Source organism: Erythrolamprus reginae, chromosome 7, assembly GCF_031021105.1.
Source record: "Erythrolamprus reginae isolate rEryReg1 chromosome 7, rEryReg1.hap1, whole genome shotgun sequence".
In the NCBI taxonomy this organism is placed as follows: Eukaryota; Metazoa; Chordata; class Lepidosauria; order Squamata; family Dipsadidae; genus Erythrolamprus; species Erythrolamprus reginae.
Window position 1 is genome coordinate 36376340 of NC_091956.1, and position 18600 is coordinate 36394939.

Genomic DNA, 18600 nt, shown 5'->3' on the forward strand with positions numbered 1-18600 from the left:
GTTCCCTCTAATTTTTTTTGGGTGTGGGCGGAAAACTATAGTGTCTGAGTGACAGTCCCTTTGGGACTGGGCGGCATAGAAAAATAAATAAATAAACAAACAAATAAATAAACAAACAAATAAGAAAAAAATTCCCTTTTTTATTAAAAGAAATTAATAATAAAACAAAACCAAAATCTATTACTATTATTATCTTCTCTTTTTCCATCCCTGTCTCCTCCCCCCTTGTGTGTGTGTGTGTGTGTGTGTGTGTGTGTGTGAACTCTTGAACCATTTCCAATTAGAAGTGAGCTATTGGAAATGGTTCAAGAGTTCACACACACACACACACACGCACAAACGGCTGGGGGTTTTTTTCTCTGTTATTTTTTGGGTGTTTTTTACCATATGCTTTAAATCAAGAGTCCTTTCTCTCTCTCCCTCTTTCTCTCTCTCTCTCTTTCTCTCTATTGCATTCTTTCTCTCTCACTCTTTCTTTCTTTCTATCTGTCTTGCTTTCTTTCTTTTCTCTCTTGCTAGCTCTCTCTCCCCCTTTCATCTCTCTCTTTCTCTCTCACTCTTTCTTTCTCTCTTTCTTTCTTTCTCTTCTCTCTCTTGCTATCTCTCTCTCTCTCCCCCCTTTCTCTCTCTCTCTTAGCAGCGGCATTGGGCAGTAGCCGTGGGGCGGCGGCAGGGTGATCAGCTGTGAGGCGGAGCTCCAGAATTGAGGCACCGACGGCAAGGGGGCTGGGAGAGCGCTTTCTCCCAGCCCCCTCGCCGTCGGTGCCTCAGTTCCGGAGCTCCGCCTCACAGCTGATCACCCTGCCCTTCGGGAACACCTGCCCTGCCTCTACTGCAGCCCCCTTGCTGGAAGGCTATGATGAAAGCGCTCCCAGTGAAGGGGCTGCAAGAGGGGCGGGGCAGGCATTCCCGAAGCCCGCGGAGAAAGCACTCTCTCGCAGCCCCCTGGCTGGCAGCGCTTTCGTCTCGCAGCCGCCGCCGCGGGAGAAGTCGCGCGCCAAGGCAGGAGGCGGCGGAGGAGGAGAGGGGCGGATCGGGTGAGCGGGGGGCAGGGCCGAGAAGCCAGGGGCGCAAGGGGGCTGGAGGCATGGTGGGGAGTCAGGGGCGGCCGCGGCTCCCTTTCCTTTTACTGTCGGCGCCTCCCCGCCCCCCCACGGGCTGGCAGGGGGATGGGAAGCACGCGCCCGTGGAAAAGGGCGCATGCGGGGGTATTTGGGGGTGCGCGCCTGCTCATGGGTGCAGCTTACGGGGAACGGTGATCAGAGGGGAGAGAAGGTAAAAGAATAAAATAAATAAAGCAAAAGATTGCACGCGATAAGTTTGCAGAAGAAATTGAAAGTAAGGCGAACGAGAGAAAGTTGCCAGATTCAATTGCCTGAGTGAGTGGAAAGTTACAAACTGGAACTTGTTTTTTTCCCCTTGATTATACAGTAAGAACAAAGAACAAAGAAACTATTTAATTGCCCTAAACTTTTTATCCTATTCCCAGAAAGAATATCACTTCATACAATATCTGGGGGATTAGGATCTGATTTAAGATAAGTTAAAACTGAAGGAAATTTGGATTGGTTGTTTTTCTTGGATATACGATGTTGAAGTTACTCTGGGTTTAAAGAGACAGTGCAAAAGAAGTTTGTAACATGGAAGAGAAATGAGAAGGAAGGGCTAAAATAAATACAGCGGAACAGAATATTTGTGAGAATTATTTTTTTGAGACTCTAATTGGATAATGTGATTGGATTTACGACTTTGGAGTAATTGGTGAAAATCAGACTGAAGGGGATTAATTGGTGGGAATTTGAAATGCATTTTGGATTGGACTAAAATACAATTTTTGGAATATTTTTGTAAAAATTGGACTGAACTTCTATATTGGACTATAATCGAGGACTTTCTTTGCTAGTGGAATTTCAGTTGGATTTTTCAAGACTAACTGACTCTTTATTCGAAACAAGTTTGAAATCTATGGACTAAAAAAGACTGAACATTGAACAGAAATTTTAAACTTAAGAAGAACTGGACAGAAACTACAGTTTAAGTATATTTGGTTATCTTTCTTTCTTCTCTTTTCTATTATTATATTCTCTTTTTTCCCTCCATGTTTATCCTTAAGAATAGAATGAATTGCTAAATCTGCCCAGGGTGCACCCCCAACTCCTATTACGTCTTTCTTGCATTGTTGTTGTTATCATTAACTTCTTCTGCCTAGATATCTGATTTAACTAAGTTTGATTGATTAATTAAGTGTTAAATATTCATATACTCAAGTTTTCAAGTATTCAAATAATTAAGTAATTTAAAAAGTATTTTAAAGTGTTTTTAAGTATTCCAATAATGTGTTGTTGTTATTATTAACTTCTTCTGCCTTGATACTTGATTCGACTGAATTTGATTAATTAGTTAAGTGTTAAATATTCATATACTCAAGCTTTCAAGTATTCAAATAATTAAGTAATATTTTAAGAAAAGGATGAAGACCTAGGTACGAAAATGATGGAAATACTACCGTGTTTCCCCGATAGTAAGACCCCCCCCGATTGTAAGACATATGGGGGGTTTCAGGGGGGTCGGCTTATATAAGCCATACCCCGAAAGTAAGACATATGTCTTACTTTCGGGGAAACACGGTATAAACGGTATTGCGGGGGGGGATGACATTGCTTCCAAGCTCCCCGCGCGCCCCTCGCCTTCGCTCGCCGCGGCGCCACCGCCTCTTCCCCTGCCGAGGCTCAGCTGCAAGCGGCCAGCGAGGCCGATCGGCTCCGAGGCGAGCGGCCGGAGCTGCGCCCTCCTTCGCCCGCCTCCTTTCCGCTCGCCTCGGAGCCGAGCGGCCTCGCTGGCCGCTTGCAGCTGAGCCTCGGCAGGGGAAGAGGCGGTGGCGCCGCGGCGAGCGAAGGCGAGGGGCGCGCAGGGAGCTGCGCCCTCCTTCACCAGCCTCCTTTCCGGCAGCTCCCTGCGCGCCCCTCGCCTTCGCTCGCCGCGGCGCCACCGCCTCTTCCCCTGCCGAGGCTCAGCTTCAAGCGGCCAGCGAGGCCGCTCGGCTCCGAGGCGAGCGGCCGGAGCTGCGCCCTCCTTCGCCCGCCTCCTTTCCGCTCGCCTCGGAGCCGCTTGCAGCTGAGCCTCGGCAGGGGAAGAGGCGGTGGCGCCGCGGCAAGCGAAGGCGAGGGGCGCGCAGGGAGCTGTGCCCTCCTTCACCAGCCTCCTTTCCGGCAGCTCCCTGCGCGCCCCTCGCCTTCGCTCGCCGCGGCGCCACCGCCTCTTCCCCTGCCGAGGTTCAGCTGCAAGCGGCCAGCGAGGCCGCTCGGCTCCGAGGCGAGCGGCCGGAGCTGCGCCCTCCTTCGCCCGCCTCCTTTCCGCTCGCCTCGGAGCCGCTTGCAGCTGAGCCTCGGCAGGGGAAGAGGCGGTGGCGCCGCGGCGAGCGAAGGCGAGGGGCGCGCAGGGAGCTGCGCCCTCCTTCACCAGCCTCCTTTCCGGCAGCTCCCTGCGCGCCCCTCGCCTTCGCTCGCCGCAGCGCCACCGCCTCTTCCCCTGCCGAGGCTCAGCTGCAAGCGGCCAGCGAGGCCGCTCGGCTCCGAGGCGAGCGGCCGGAGCTGCGCCCTCCTTCGCCCGCCTCCTTTCCGCTCGCCTCGGAGCCGCTTGCAGCTGAGCCTCGGCAGGGGAAGAGGCGGTGGCGCCGCGGCGAGCGAAGGCGAGGGGCGCGCAGGGAACTGCCGGAAAGGAGGCGGGCGAAGGAGGGCACAGCGGCGGCCGCTCACCCTTTTTGACTGCCCATCCACCCCTTGACCTGCCTTTAGCCAGCCAGCCGAGCGTCCGTGTCGCCGCGGAGTTGGCCTCCCCTGCCGAGAAACATTGCCGGGAGTGGCGAGGGGATGCTCCCCGCAACCCGCCGAACGTCGAGGTCGGCGCCCGCCTCCTTTCCGGCAGCTCCCCGCGCCCGAAGACGAGCCGGCCCCGGTGCCCGGGACAATGTAAGACATACCCCCAAAGTAAGACACAGTGGGGCTTTTGGGGGTAAAAAGATAGTAAGACACTGCCTTACTATCGGGGAAACACGGTAGGAGAGATTCTACAGATTGACCCCCCCAGGAACTGATAAAAGAAATTGATGAACTTTACAGAGTATAGATGAGCTTTGCCAGAAAACATAATTTACCGAGGGAGGTCCACATTAAATTTACAAGAAAGACAATTAGAGATGACATTTTAAAATGGACAAGAAACCAAAGCTTGGATTATAAAGATAAAGAAATTATAATCTTAAAACAGGTTCCAAAAAGAGTTCGGGAAAGCAGGAGGGAGTATTACTTTTTAACCAGAATACTAATCAAAGAAAACATACCCGTATATACTCGAGTATAAGCCAGCCCGAGTATAAGTCGAGGCACTGTTCTTTGTAAGCTGTGTGTGCGTGCATGCATGCACCCCAAAATACCCCCCCCTGCGCACCCTTTTCCAAGGTCGCGCAAGGAACCGGGTGTTGGAGTTGGGGGCAGGGAACGATGAAAGTGCGGAGGTGCTGCGTGTGCTCCCCATCCCCCTGCCAGCCTGCGGGGGGGGCCAGCAGTAGACATGGGTGGAAGGAAAGGGAGCCATGGCCGCCCCCGCCTCCCCATGGTGCCTCCGGCCCCCTCGCACCCCTGGCCTTTCACTGCTGCCCCCTGCCTGCCCGAACTGCCCCCTCTCTGGCTTTCTCTGCCTCCCGCCTTGGGGCACGACTTCTCCCGCGGCGGTGGCAGCTGCAGCTTCTCCTCATCTGCGCTTCCAGCCAGGAGGGTGCGAGAGGGTTTTCTCCACGTGCTTCGGGAATGCCCGCCCTGCCCCTTCGCTGGGAGCGCTTTCATCCCGAGCTTTCAGCAAGGGGGCTGCAGTAGAGGCAGGGCACGTGTTCCCGAAGCACTCGGAAAAAGCGCTCTCGCAGCCCCCTTGCTGACAGAGAGAGAAAGAGAGAGCAACAGACAGAGCAAGATGGAAAGAGAGAGAGAGAGAGAGAAAGAGGGGGGGGAGAGATAGCAAGAGAGAGAAAGCAAGCAAGAGAGATAGAAAGAAAGAAAGAAAGCAAGAGAGAGAGAGAGTGAAAGAAAACAAGAGAAAGAGAGAGAGAAAGAGAGAGAGCAACAGAGTGAGATAGAAAGATAGGGAGAGAGAAAGTGAGAAAAAGAGAGAGAGCAAGAGGGGGAGAGAGAAAGAGAGATAAATGACTCTTGATTTAAAGCATATGGTAAAAAGCACCCAAATAATAACAGGAAAAAAACCCCCAGCCTCGTGTGTGTGTATCCTCACCTGTTATTGGAAATGGTTCAAGAGTTCACATACACACACACAAACAAGGGAGGAGGAGACAGGGATGGAAAAAGAGAAGATAGTAATAATAGTAATAGATTTTGGTTTTGGTTTATTATTAATTTCTTTTAATAAAAAAGGGATTTTTTTTCTTGTTTGTTTGTTTGTTTGTTTGTTTATTCATTCATACATACATACATACATACATACATACATACATACATACATACATACATACATACATACTTCTATGCTGCCCAGTCCCAAAGGGACTGCCGCTCAGACACTATACTTTTCCGCCCACACTGGAAAAAAAATAGAGGGAACATTGAGTCGAGGCACCTACTTTTGCCACAAAAACTGGGAAAATTTATTGACTCCAGTAAAAGTTGAGGGTGGAAATTGCAGCGGCTACTGTTAACTTATAAAAATGGAAACCAATAAAATTACATCAATTGAGGCATCAGTAGATTAAATGTTTTAGAATATTTATTTCAAAGAAAACTAGTAAACTAGCTCTGTAAGTTTAAAAGAGGGTAAACAGGTATATGTCCCCTCAAGGCAGGTATAGGCAAAAAACAAAAGCAAGTACTTACCTCAATCCCCCGCTGCTCCTGCTGGTTTGGATTAGAGTTAGGATACTTGGCCTCTCCTTGCCTCAAAGAGATACAATTCTCGTCTCTATTTACTATTACTGAACATCTAAAATATACTATTTAATTCTATGTATGTATGCCATATGTGTACATACATATTACACACAGGCGCACAAAAATATACTTACTGTACATTATCTACTATATAAACTGTATGTGTATACACAGAAAGAGAGAGAGCTCTTGTAAAATTATATACATTCAACCTCACTTACTGTAATAGGAAAAACAAACCCAGAGTCCACTTTCTGCCACACAGTTAACCATAACTAGAACATTACACATGTCTTCAGATGTACCGGTACTCCCTTAGCTTGCACATCACTGTTAGAGCTAGGAAATGTCATGGATTGAGTAAAATGTGGTGATTCTCACTTAATAATGCTTTTGCTTAACAACAAATTTTGAGCTCAATTGTGGTCATAGGTCTCCGTCCGTCTGTCTGTCTGTCTGTCTTCCTTCCTTCCTTCCTTCTCGCTGATCTCTGAGCGTCCCTCCCAGCAAGAGTAGACCTCTCAAGGTGCTGCTGGAGGACTGGGCTCTCCCCACCGAGTGACTGTGGGAGCCACACCTGGGTATGGGATCAGCCTATGAGTGGAGACAGCCAAAACTCACGCCAGTTGGATGCTCCAAAGGTGAAAGATCCCAGCCACTATTGCACAACCAATCGGTGATGGAACTTCCTAACCAGTTCATACAACTAAGTGTAAGTTGGATCACCCCCTCTTCAGGACCCGATGCCACCCGATGCCCCAAGATCATCATTCTCATTCCTGAGGATGGACCCATTGGCCCAACTGAGCAGAGACTCTGCCTCGTTCCACATTGTGAGGAGCAAATCCCCAGCAAGTCTCTCCACTGGGTGAAGCCTACATGGGCACAGATGACTCAACGGGACAGACTTAGAAGTCCACTGGCCTGGCAGCAGGGATTGTGGGGACTGCTAGCCACAAACCTGCCACTGAGCCTCAACCTTGTGACACTGAGACCAATCCCAGCAGGGTGGGCTTTCTTCCCAGGAATGGGATGGGCACAGTGCCAATGAGGCCTCGGGACCCAGCAGCAAGCAGACCCACTCCGATGTTTGGTGCAGCAGTGAATCCCTGCAGTGGCCAGTTCCACTGTGCAAGCCCAGTTGGTACTGTTCCCCCCAGACAGAGCTGCACTGGGAATAGCCCAGCCACTGCATCTGGTGGGGGTGCGACTGGGAGGGCCTTTATCGCAACAAACAATCCCACTGGCCACACAAGTGCAAGCCACTGCCCAGCCAGCTCTGGCGCAGCTCCCTCAGTTCTGGGCCATGTTTGATGGGGACCCCAAGAAGCTGGCCTATTTCCTACACCGAGTCTGAGTGTACATCAATCAGTCTGTAACCAGTTCTGGTCAGATTGAGAGCTGATCAACAAGATAATCAAGGGGATGGATGAAGGGGAATCAGCAGAATGTGTGGCAGAACTCCATGATGAATTCAGAAGGGCGGCAAGAAAGGTATGAGACTGGTCTGTGTGGCTCTTGGTGCACACATTCTGAGACACCCTGGATCCAGAACTGAAAAAGTCGTACAACATCCGTGGAGCCCCACATGGAAGCCAGAATTAGTACAATATGGCAATCATCCTGGATCACGTGACCCGAGACCTAAAAAAAACCCAGTCAAAAGACAGGCCAGGAAGTCTTTAGGCTGCCAATCCCAACCAAGGTAAATCATGATCCCAGCCCCCGGGGCAACGAGAAGCATAAAGTGCCGTAGATGCACCAAACTGGTCACCGGGATTCAGAACGCTTTTCAACAGCCCCAATTCTACAACCAAGGTTCAGGCCACTCCGGGGACACAGAAAAAGTCCCCAAGGCCACAGAAGTAGAGTCACTTGGCCTAAAGCTAAAGAACCCCCTCCCTGTTTGACAAGATGGAGATGTTGGGAGAGGAAACATTACCATGATGGGATGAAGGAGTCAGTGGTAAAGATGACCCAAAGGTGAGTGAAGCCATCTGCCCTTTCTTTCTTAAAGCGGAAATCATGGTCCTGGTGATGGGAAAGGAAGGAGAGATAGAGGCGATGATAAACACAGGCTGCTTGTGATTCTTAATAAGGAAATCAGTGGTAGAGAGGCTAGGGATCCGCACCAGGCCCTTAGCCAGACCCATCTGCTTCCAACAAGTGGACTGATCACTGATTGTGAGGCACCGCACTCGTCATCAAATTGGTGGACTTGCAAATAGGATGCCACCATGAATTCACCCAGTTCATAGTGTCCCCCAAGATGTCAGGCAATCATCTTGCGGCTTGCGTGGTTAGACAAATGGACTCCCACCATTAAATGAGAGGATGGCTACCAAAAGCTAACCATGAGCATCAGCATTTTACCCCCTCAAAGAGAAGCATAATGACACCGCTCCAGAAGGGAGACGATATGATGTGGGACCCCAATCGTGAGACTGGGTATATTGTAGTTGCTGAGCAGTCAAGAACATTGACAAAGAGAAGTCATTAAGGAATACAGAAGGTGGGGGTACATACAGGAATCAAACAATTTCCAAGAATCATATGTCTGTCGACAGTTTGCAACAAACAAAATGTAGATACATTTGAAATATTTGTGAGACGTAGCCAAATATTATAGTCCAGTCGTTGTTGCAGGTCCACAGAACACCTAGAATGGGTATAGGTGGGAGCACGGAAACAAATAACTAGAGCAACAAGAAGAGATATGCTCAAAAAACACAATATAAAAATAAAAACATGCAAGAAAAATGACATACATGACATGGGTCCATTTAATTCATTCCATAGGGTGACATGGGAGGGGTGTTTACGAATGCGTAGAAAAGGGCATCTTCGTGGCGGGAGGTATTCTGGAGGATCAGGAAAGACTTCATCATAAGGTGGAGGGTGATACAGTCCGGATACCTGGATGGGCATGAAAACATCCTCTGTAGTTGATACGGACATAATCAATTGAATATACAGCACTCAGAGAGGAATTCCTTCTGTTCCTTAGTTTTTGGCAAAAACGGGCGTACGTGTCGTCCAGGAACCCACAAAACACGATCCTCTAGTTGTACTGCGGTGTAACCTCGGCCCCAGGTGATGAGATCCGCGGGGCCTCTCCAGGTCAGATCCGGAAGTAACCTGTAATAAACAGGGTCGGGGAGGCAAAGAATCATGCACAGCAAAATGTCGCTGGGCGGCAGTAGAGGGAGTGGAGGACCCAGTTAAGTTCAAGAAATTAAGAGAAAAAAAGTACTCTGTTTAATTGGTTTTTCAAGGACGGGAGGCCAGGAGGGATTTTCTCCGTTTTTAAATTTTCAAGCACCCGTTTTACGGTCAAGTTAGCTCTCTCCACTATCACTTGACCCTGACAATTGTATGGTATCCCGAACTTGTGTGTGATACCCCAAGTGTTGCAAAATTGAGCAAAGGCTGAACTCGTATATGCGGGGCCATTGTCTGTTTTAAGTTCTTTAGGGCATCCCATCGTTGCAAAGGCACAAATACAATGGTTGATGACATGTTTGGTAGCTTCACCCCTTTGCGGGGAGGCCATAATAAAACCAGAATATGTATCAATGGAAACATGTAAATATTTCCAGGGCGCAAAAGGTTGAAATTGCGTAACGTCCATCTGCCAAATTTGTGAAGCCTCAAGACCACGCGGGTTAACCCTCATGAGGATAGAGTTAGCATGTTGACTACATGTGGGGCACTGCTGGACAATGGCCAAGGCTTCAGATTTTGAGATACTAAATTGTTTGGCGAGAGCCTTGACATTTTGATGAAAGTAGGAGTGGCTCTCCCATGGGGTTGGGGAAGACAAAGAAAAAACAACGGGTGACCATGCAGCCTGATCGGCAGCGTCATTGCCTTCGGTTAGCATTCCTGGGAAGGGTTGGTGACTACGTATGTGGGTGACAAAAAAGGGGGCAGTCCTTGTCATAACGAGCTGCTGGAGAGTCAAAAACAGGGCCATTAAGGAGCTGTCGACAGCTGGGGACAAATAGACATCAAAAATATTAAAAATTATCTGGGAAACGTACAACAAGTCCACAATGAGATTAAAAGGTGTATCAGTTAGCTTCTGAAAGGCCAAAATGGAAGCGGCCAATTCTGCACGTTGAGCAGAGGTTTGGCCCGGGGTGTGATGTATAACCCATTGGCTATTCCTTTGAAAAACACAGGCTCCCCTGGTTTTTGTCCCGTCAGCGAAAACAGTTAATGCCTGCGGGATAGGTTGGTCTTGCATTCAAGTGAATGCAATTAATTGAATGCGAGTGTCTGCAGGTAGATGATATAAAACCTGACCAGGCTAGTCCACAACAGCCATTTGGAGATCTGTACATTGAGAAAACAAAGATTCCCACATGGGAAGGGGAACATAAAGTGAAACTGGCTCAAAACCTATGAGCGTTAAGCAGCGGCGGTGGCCACGAACAATTAAAAGGGAAAACAATGAAAAACAAGAAGAAATAGTTTTCCGCGGTGTGTGCGGAAGATGAATCCATTCAATGATCAAGACTGATGAGGGCAATACTTGTATAATACAAGCAGTAGGGATAGAGGGAGTGTTAAGCAAAAGAAGAGACGGGGGTGTTCTCCTGGCACCTATCCACCCATTTGACATGCAACACACGATTGACCTCAGCCAGCGTGTCCAATGGTTCAGGGGTGAGGTGGATAAGGTCCGAGGGGGAGAAAGCCCCTGCCAAAGCAGAAAAAAGAGGGGTCAACTGAGAGGTTGTGAATCTTATGTAAGGGCGGGCCCAATTCAGCGATCCCAAGTATTGCTGGAGTTGTACAAGGGTTATAGAGGAAGGCAAAGTCAAAGAGAGAAGAACAGGAGAAGAATGAAATTGGGAAGGTTTGTGACCTAAGTACAGAAAAGGTTCTGCTTGTTGGATCTTCTCGGGAGCTATGGTCATACCTTTAACAGTCAGGTGTTCAATAAGAAGATGCAAAAGCTGTTGAAAGGATGGATAAGGCATATCAGTGGCAAGCAAGATATCATCCATGTAGTGATATAAAAAAACATCCACATGAGAGCGGCGAAAGAGTTCCAATAGTGAATGCACCACATACTGACACATAGTAGGACTATTTAACATGCCTTGAGGCAAAACTTTCCACTGATAGTGAGAAGTAGGATAGCTATTATTGAAAACGGGGAGAGTAAAAGCAAACAGCAAATGGTCTTGGGGTTGTAAAGGGATGGAAAAGAATGCATCTTTTAAATCAATTACGGCCAGTTTAAAGTTTTGTGGAATAAGATTAGGGTTAGGCAGCCCACATTGCAAGAACCCCATGGGGCGGATTACTTTGTTGACGGCTCGGAGATCTTGCAAGAAATGCCAGCGGCCGCTTTTCTTTTTTATTACAAATACCGGAGTATTGTAAGGACTATTTGAGGGTTCCAAGCGGTCGAGACTAATCTGTTCCTCCACTAGTGCTTTAAGAGCTGTCAGTTTCTCAAGGGGAAGTGGCCATTGATCGATCCAGACAGGGGAAGGATTGAGCAGTTGGAGGGAAAGCAGGGGATCAGACATAGTTAGTCAAGGACAAGGGAAGCATTAAACTGAGAGAGAAGATCACGCCCCCAGAGATTGATATGCAAGGGCAAAACAACAGGGCAGATAAGTGCCTTAATCTTGGGAAAGGGGGTGGTAGCCTCTCCACGTGGTGCTGATCTGTGCACTCTGAATGCCGCCGACGCCCCTTACGGCCGGTAAAGATTGCAAGGGCCAGTCCTTGGGCCAAAGAGAGGACTGAATGACAGTGACATCGGCCCCGGTATCTAAAATACCAGAAAAGGGAAATCCATTTAAAAAGACAACCAGTATGGGTTTAGAAGAAGAGACAGAAGAAGTAAAAAGAAGTTCACGCCAAGGTTGCTCCATGTGAGTGGAAAGATCAGCATACTTACTAGGATCAAGCTCTAGTGGAACAGGCGCAACAATAGCAGCATCAGAGCCTTGTTGTACCACAATGGGAGAATCAGGAATACAAACAAGAGCCAAGGAGGTTAGCTCATGAGCGGAAACTAAAAAGGGGAAGCAAGCACCCCTTTAGAAATAAGATCATGATGAGGGTACAACATAAGCGGAGCAGAGGGGGGAAGCGAGAGAGACTGAATGTTCAAGGGAAGAAAATAGACAAGACCGGGGGTCTGCATAGACACAGTCTCCACTGCTTGAACAATCATAGATTGAACCAAAGTGGTAAGCTTGCCGGGATTTATTACCCCAAGCGGCGATGTCAGGATGGCAATAGGTTGGCCATCCTCGGGGTGATCTTCACCCGAATGAATGGAGTCTCATTCAGGGGGTAAGGACAAAGCAAAGTGAGAAGTGGCCTTGGGAGTGGGGCTAGCCACATGCCCCGAATCTAGTTTCCTGGAATCGTTTGATCATTGCGGGGGGAGGGATTGGGAATAGAATTGCAGTGGGCACGGCATTCACGGGCCCAGTGACCAAGGCGGCCACAACCAGTTCGTGGTTGTGCGCCTGTGGTTTGAAGGGTGGCACCGTCACCTGGGGCACGGCATTGACTCCAGAAATGACCACGGCAGCTGCAGTTGAAGCAATTACCTGCCCTAGGGCGGGAAGAAGTGGCCTGTAGGGTGGAAATAGCAGAGGCCATTAGCTCCGCCTGATAGGTAAGGGAACCTACCCAGCGGCTTTTTGTAAATAATCAGCCAGGGTTTTAGTGGTGTCTCCATGAAGCGATTCAAGGACCCGCTTACAGTCTTTCTGGGCATTTTCATAGGCTAGGCACATCAGCACCTCCTGTCGTGCATCAGAGTTATTGATGTCACGCTGTAAGGCTTTTTGTAAGCGCTAAATGAAGGTATCATAGGCCTCAGAGGGGCCTTGATGGATGGTAGTAAAAGAGGAGGCAGATTTGGAAGCAGGATCATCCAGTTTTGAAAAGGCATGAAGGGAACACTCATTGATAAGATGAACACCAGCCAAATTAATAGCGAGCTGTTATTACTGAGTGGAAAAGGCTCCTTCGCCTTTCAACTGGTTGAGGGGAAATTGGCCATTTTGGGCATGTTTCTCCTCGCATTTTTGATAAAAGATAGATTTCCAGATCACAAATTGAGTAGATGTCAGACATGCTTCCACAATCATCTTCCAATCATTAGGAAGAAGGTTATAATTTAGGGAAGTATTCTTAAAAGAAGTCTCAGTATAGGCACAAGTAAGGCCATAATCAGTAATAGCTTGCTTTAAGTTTCTCAAAACCCCAAAAGGCAGTGGTTTGTAGACCGGGAAAGCACCTGCAAAATCAGCAGGAAATTGGGAGAGAGTTTCAAGATCCTCTGGAGAGAGAGATGGATCGGTGCGGGCGGAGGTGAGTCCCTGCGCAACCAAGCTGCCAGGGGAGGGGTCTGAGCAAAGAGTGGAGGAAAAATAAACAGGAGTAGGATTTCCCTGGGAGGGTGCAGGTCCAGGGTCCGGGGAGGGTGTGGGTTGAGGAGGACAGGGATCAGTGAGGGAGGGTGGGTGGGTAGGGTGAAGGTGGTGCCGAAGGATCGGCGGAACAAACGGTAGAGAAATTGGAGGGGGAAAGAGAATCAGAGGATTGAAAGCGAATGGCAGCAAGAACGGCCTTCCAGATTAAGAGAATCGATACAGGGGCACGAGGCTCCTGATGAAGGTAAATACTTATCTTAATCCAATTGGTGGGCTTAAAAGAGCCGTTAGGAGGATAGGAGGGGCAATGTTGCCAAATATAGGTTAAGAGTTGGTGCAACTCGCGTTTAGTAGGGAAAAGGAATTTTTTTGTTAATTGAGTTTTAAAAGCTCTGAGAATTTGTCCATGTTCCTTACATGAGCGACCTTCTCCTTGGACAAATCTGCTCCCATACTTACGAAAAATCGTCCGTTTCCACCAGCGGGCGACAAGTACGCAGGTAAGCGATGGGGGTCTCAAGCACGTGGCGAGGGCTCAGACACATCGAGGTAACAGTATGAATCTGCCCGCATTCTCCACCACCTACGGTGGCCACAAAATCCCTGAGGGGAATGATGTCTCAGAGGGATTTAGGGCACCTCCAGCCAGGCGGGGTCACTCACAAACTCCAATCCTAGAAAGAAGACTTGGACACATTTCTCTCTGGGTGAAGTGACATAGTTTTGAGCTGCTCGCCTCCTTTTATTGTGAGCATATGCAAATAACAATGAGTACACGTTTACACAAACATCCAATAACATAACTCGAAGTATGACACAAACTTTTGCCCTCTCTCCCCTGTCATCATTTTGTCATGCAACCTTTGCCCTGAGTAAATCCTTATCAAGGCTTTGTCCGGTCACGTAACTAATTTCCTTGAGCAAATGTCCTTTCATGTAACTAATTTCCTTCAGCCATTTGTCTTTATCACAGCCAATCTCTTGTTTACCATGAGCAATGCCTTTTATCACAGCCTCATCCTGTTGTCCTCAAGCAATGTACATTGCATCCTTTGATCACGTAGCTTTCATCCTTGAGTAATGTATACTTGTTATCAGTGGGATGTTGTTGAACCGTTTTATGGTCAGTTATTTCCTTTAGCAGTTTCCGCCAGAAGTGCAGACTAACTATGTGAATTACGTATAGTCCTATCCTGGCTATTATGCAGTCAGAGTAAGCAAGGCATATTATGCTAGAAGTACAGATATAATATCCTATCCTAACATTTACGCTACATCAGTATGCTACATCGGCTACACAGCCTGAAGGAGCCAAAGCCCCTAGGGCCAGATCGGCCCCCAGTTGGCAACCATTGTGCTCAAGACCAAAACCCCAAGTTCCCAGCAAGTGCCATTGGAATTCTAATATCTGGAAAGGGGTCTTCAGCTAGGAGGACTCTACTACCACTTCACCGGCATATGGACTGCATGAAAGAATTTTGTCCCCATGCTCTTCCCTGTGCCTGACAATATTATTGATCCAATTAAACCTACTTTTATCTTTCCAGTTTTTTGAAATAACAAACCTCATAACTAAAATTGAATTAGTTCCTTACGCTGCATTGATTATAATGCATTAGAAGATAGGGGCACTGAATCAAATTTGATATATATTTAGAAAGGTTGTTGGGTGATTTTTCCAATTATCCTCATGTTTAAAATATGAATGGTTAACTAATTGGGAAATGGGTCAGGAATAGAAAGAACGTGAGCACCATTGGATGAAAAGTAAAAGTAAGTCCGATTAGATATTAGGGATTACTTCATGGTGGTAAGGATTGTGAAACATCAGTGTATCTCCACCATTATTGCATCTGCTGATAGCTATCCAATAGCTCTTTCCAATGTGAATTGGTCTCTATTGGGTAGGGAGGGCCTCTCATATATCTATATGTAAATTGAGAAAATGAAGAAAACATCTTGCATATTTCCTAGATTCTTTTAATTGTTTGTATACATGATTAATTTAGTGCTACTGGGACCCTTTATAATTTATTCACATTTGTTTTCAGGTATATTTTTTATGGTGCCACGCCAAGGATATTATCCAGTCCTTCAAAACACTTGAGAGGTAAAGTAAATACTGTGCAGGGAGGGAAGTAACACAATGTTTTTAATATTTAATTAAACCTAAGTAATTATGAGTATAACCATGTATTGTATTTCAAACAGTAGAAATAATGGTTTGATGTCTATATTAATTGTAATTTTTCATAAATACGGTTGTAAAATTGTCATGTCTTCTAGTTTGCTGCTAGTCCTAAGATATTTTCTCCACCTGTAACCCTTAATGAGACCTAATGAACTCCCCTTTCAGTCAGGATTTAAAGTAAGTACCGAGATAGCATTGACTACACTTGTGGATGATCATTGGAGAACTTGAGATGTGAGTGGTGTGTTCACCCTTGCTCTTCTGGATCTCTCTATTGCTTTTGATGTCAACCATTTTGCTGGACCAGCCTTAAGAATGGGTATGGGAGGACACTGTTCTGCTGTGGTTCTTCTTTCTCCATAGCAGTCAATGTTGGTGTGGGAGGAGAGGTCCAACTCTCTAGCCCCCTGTTATCTAGGTGCCTCAAAACCTAAGTTCGCCTCTCCTCTTATTTAATATCTATATGAAGTGGAAAGATTATCTGTTGGCAAGTGGTTCACTATCATCAATATGCTAATGATAGCTAATTATATATTAGTACCCTGTGTGAGCAGATGCTGCTGTTCAAATCCTGGCTCAGGTTGTGAGAGTCCGGTTGAGAAGAAACCAGTTGCAACTTACTCCAACATCAGGATAATTGATATCTATAACTCTGGGTGGGGTAACTGTCAGGCTTGCCTCAGCTACTGTGGGTTCCTAGGAAAGAAAGCCCCTCAACTTCATCTAGAGGTGGTCTCTAGCTGGTTTGCACTGTTTGAGATAAACCTGTTAGCTTTTAGCGCAGTTCAGAAAACTGGTTAATCCCACCCCTCCCAAGAGTCCCAGCCACTCCTTATCTCGCTTCCCCCTCCCTTGGCCAGTGCCTAGAGTTAACACCTGTGGCATATCTGCTGCTGCTCTCTGACTCCCTCACTTCACCATTCTCCACTGCCTCCCATGAGGCCTACTCCTTGTAGGGTGAGCCTTTGTGCAGCAACAGCATTCTAGCTTCACCACGGTACATTTGCTCTCAAGGTAGTCCTTGCCTCCTGCCACTATTTCTGACTTTTGTTGGTGCACTATTCTTGTAGCCCGTCTTTGGACCTGTTCAATTTTGTCAATATCTTTTTGTAGGTGAGGTCTCCAGAATTGAACACAGTATTCCAAATGTGGTCTCACGAGCGCTATATATAGCGGGATCACAATCTCCCTCTTCCTGTGTTTTATACCTCTAGCTATGCAGCCAAGCATCCTACTTGCTTTTCCTACCACCCGACCACATTGCTGATCCATTTTGAGTCTGTCGGAAATCACTACCCCTAAATCCTTCTCTTCTGAAGTTTTTGCTAACACAGAACTGCCAATACAATACTCAGATTGAAGATTCCTTTTCCCCAAGTTCATTATTTTACATTTGGAAACATTAAACTGCAGTTTCCATTGCTTTGACCATTTATCTAGTAAAGCTAAATCATTTACCATATTACAGACGCCTCCAGGAATATCAACCCCATTGCACACTTTAGAGTCATCAGCAAATAGGCAAACCTTCCCTATCAAACCTTCCCCTATGTCACTCACAAACATATTAAAAAGAATAGGACCCAGAACAGACCCTTGGGGCACACCACTTGTAACCTGTCTCTGCTCAGAATACTAACAATATACTAAGAATATTAACAATCACTCTCTGATGTCTACCCTTCAGCCAGTTGCAAATCGACTGAACTATCCGGGGATTAAGTCCAATCTCCACTAATTTATCTATCAGCTCTTTATGTGAAACCATATCAAAGGCTTTGCTGAAGTCCAGATAGGCAATATCCACAGCACCACCTTCATCCAACACCTTTGTGACATAGTCAAAGAAATCAATGAGATTAGTCTGATATGATTTGCCTTCAGTAAAGCCATGCTGATTTGGGTCCAATAAGTTATTGTTTTTTAGGTGCTGATTTATCCTCTTTTTGAGTAGAGTCTCCATCATTTTAACTACAACTGATGTCAAGTAAACTGGCCTGTAGTGACCAGCTTCTTCTCTACTGCCCTTCTTGTGGATAGGCACAACACTGGCCATTCTACAATCTCAGGAACATCTCCTGTTAACAGGGATTGGTTAAACAAATGAGTCAGGGTGGTAGCAATGACAAATCTGAGTTCTTTAAGAACTCTGGGGTGGATGCCATCTGGACAGATTGCCTTATTTATCTTTAATCGTTCAAGTTCTTCTAAGACATTGGCTTCTAAGATCACTGGAGTTGAATCCGTACAGCTGGAAGCAATGCTATATCCATCTATAGCAATAGTTCTCAACCTTTCTAATGCCGCGACCCCTTAATACAGTTCTTCATGTTGTGGTGACCCCCAACCATAAGTCTAGCGCCAATTTTCCCAACAGAGCTTTAAGCTGATTGGCAGGAATGCCAAAGGGACACCACCACTGTAAACACCTAATTGGTTGGATTGTAAAAATAAATTCCAAGGCACCAACTTTAGTTCCTAACACCATGGGAAATTTGTCTTTTCACCTGGTCTTAGGTGACCCCTGTGAAATGGTCATTCAACTCCCAAAGGGTCCCAACCCCAAGGATGAGAACCACTGATCTATAGCACAGTGATACCATGTCTTACAAACTTAACTGGTTTCGGGACGAGGTTCTTAAGGTGAAAGGTTTGTAAGACGAAACAATGTTTCTCATAGGAATCAATGGAAAAGCGATTAATGCATTCACCCCTTTTGCCAGCCGAAGCACCCGTTTTTGCGCTGCTGGGATTCCCCTGAGGCTCCCTTCCATGGGAAACCCCACCTCCGGACTTCTATGTTTTTGTGATGCTGCAGAGGAATCCCAGCAGGGGAATCCCAGCATTGCAAAAACGAGCGCTTCGCTGACAACAGAAGTCCGGAGGTGGGGTTTCCCAGCGAAGGGAGCATCAGTGAAATCACAGCATCGCAAAAACACTGAAGTCCTCGAAACCCCACCTCCGGACCTCTGTGTTTTTGCGATACTGCGATTTCACTGAGGCTCCCCTCGCTGGGAAACCCCACCTCTGGACTTCTGTTGCCAGCGAAGTGCCCATTTTT

General features: G+C 47.0%; 1 protein-coding gene across 1 annotated transcript in view; it reads left to right on the forward strand.

The window, feature by feature from the left end:
* Positions 1–18600, forward strand: part of OTOP1 (otopetrin 1) — a 107532-nt gene that overhangs the window by 33190 nt on the left and 55742 nt on the right. Inside the window, exon 3 of the mRNA XM_070756592.1 lies at positions 15400–15458. Coding sequence (XP_070612693.1) covers positions 15400–15458 — 59 coding nt within the window. The remainder of the gene's footprint in view (positions 1–15399; positions 15459–18600) is intronic.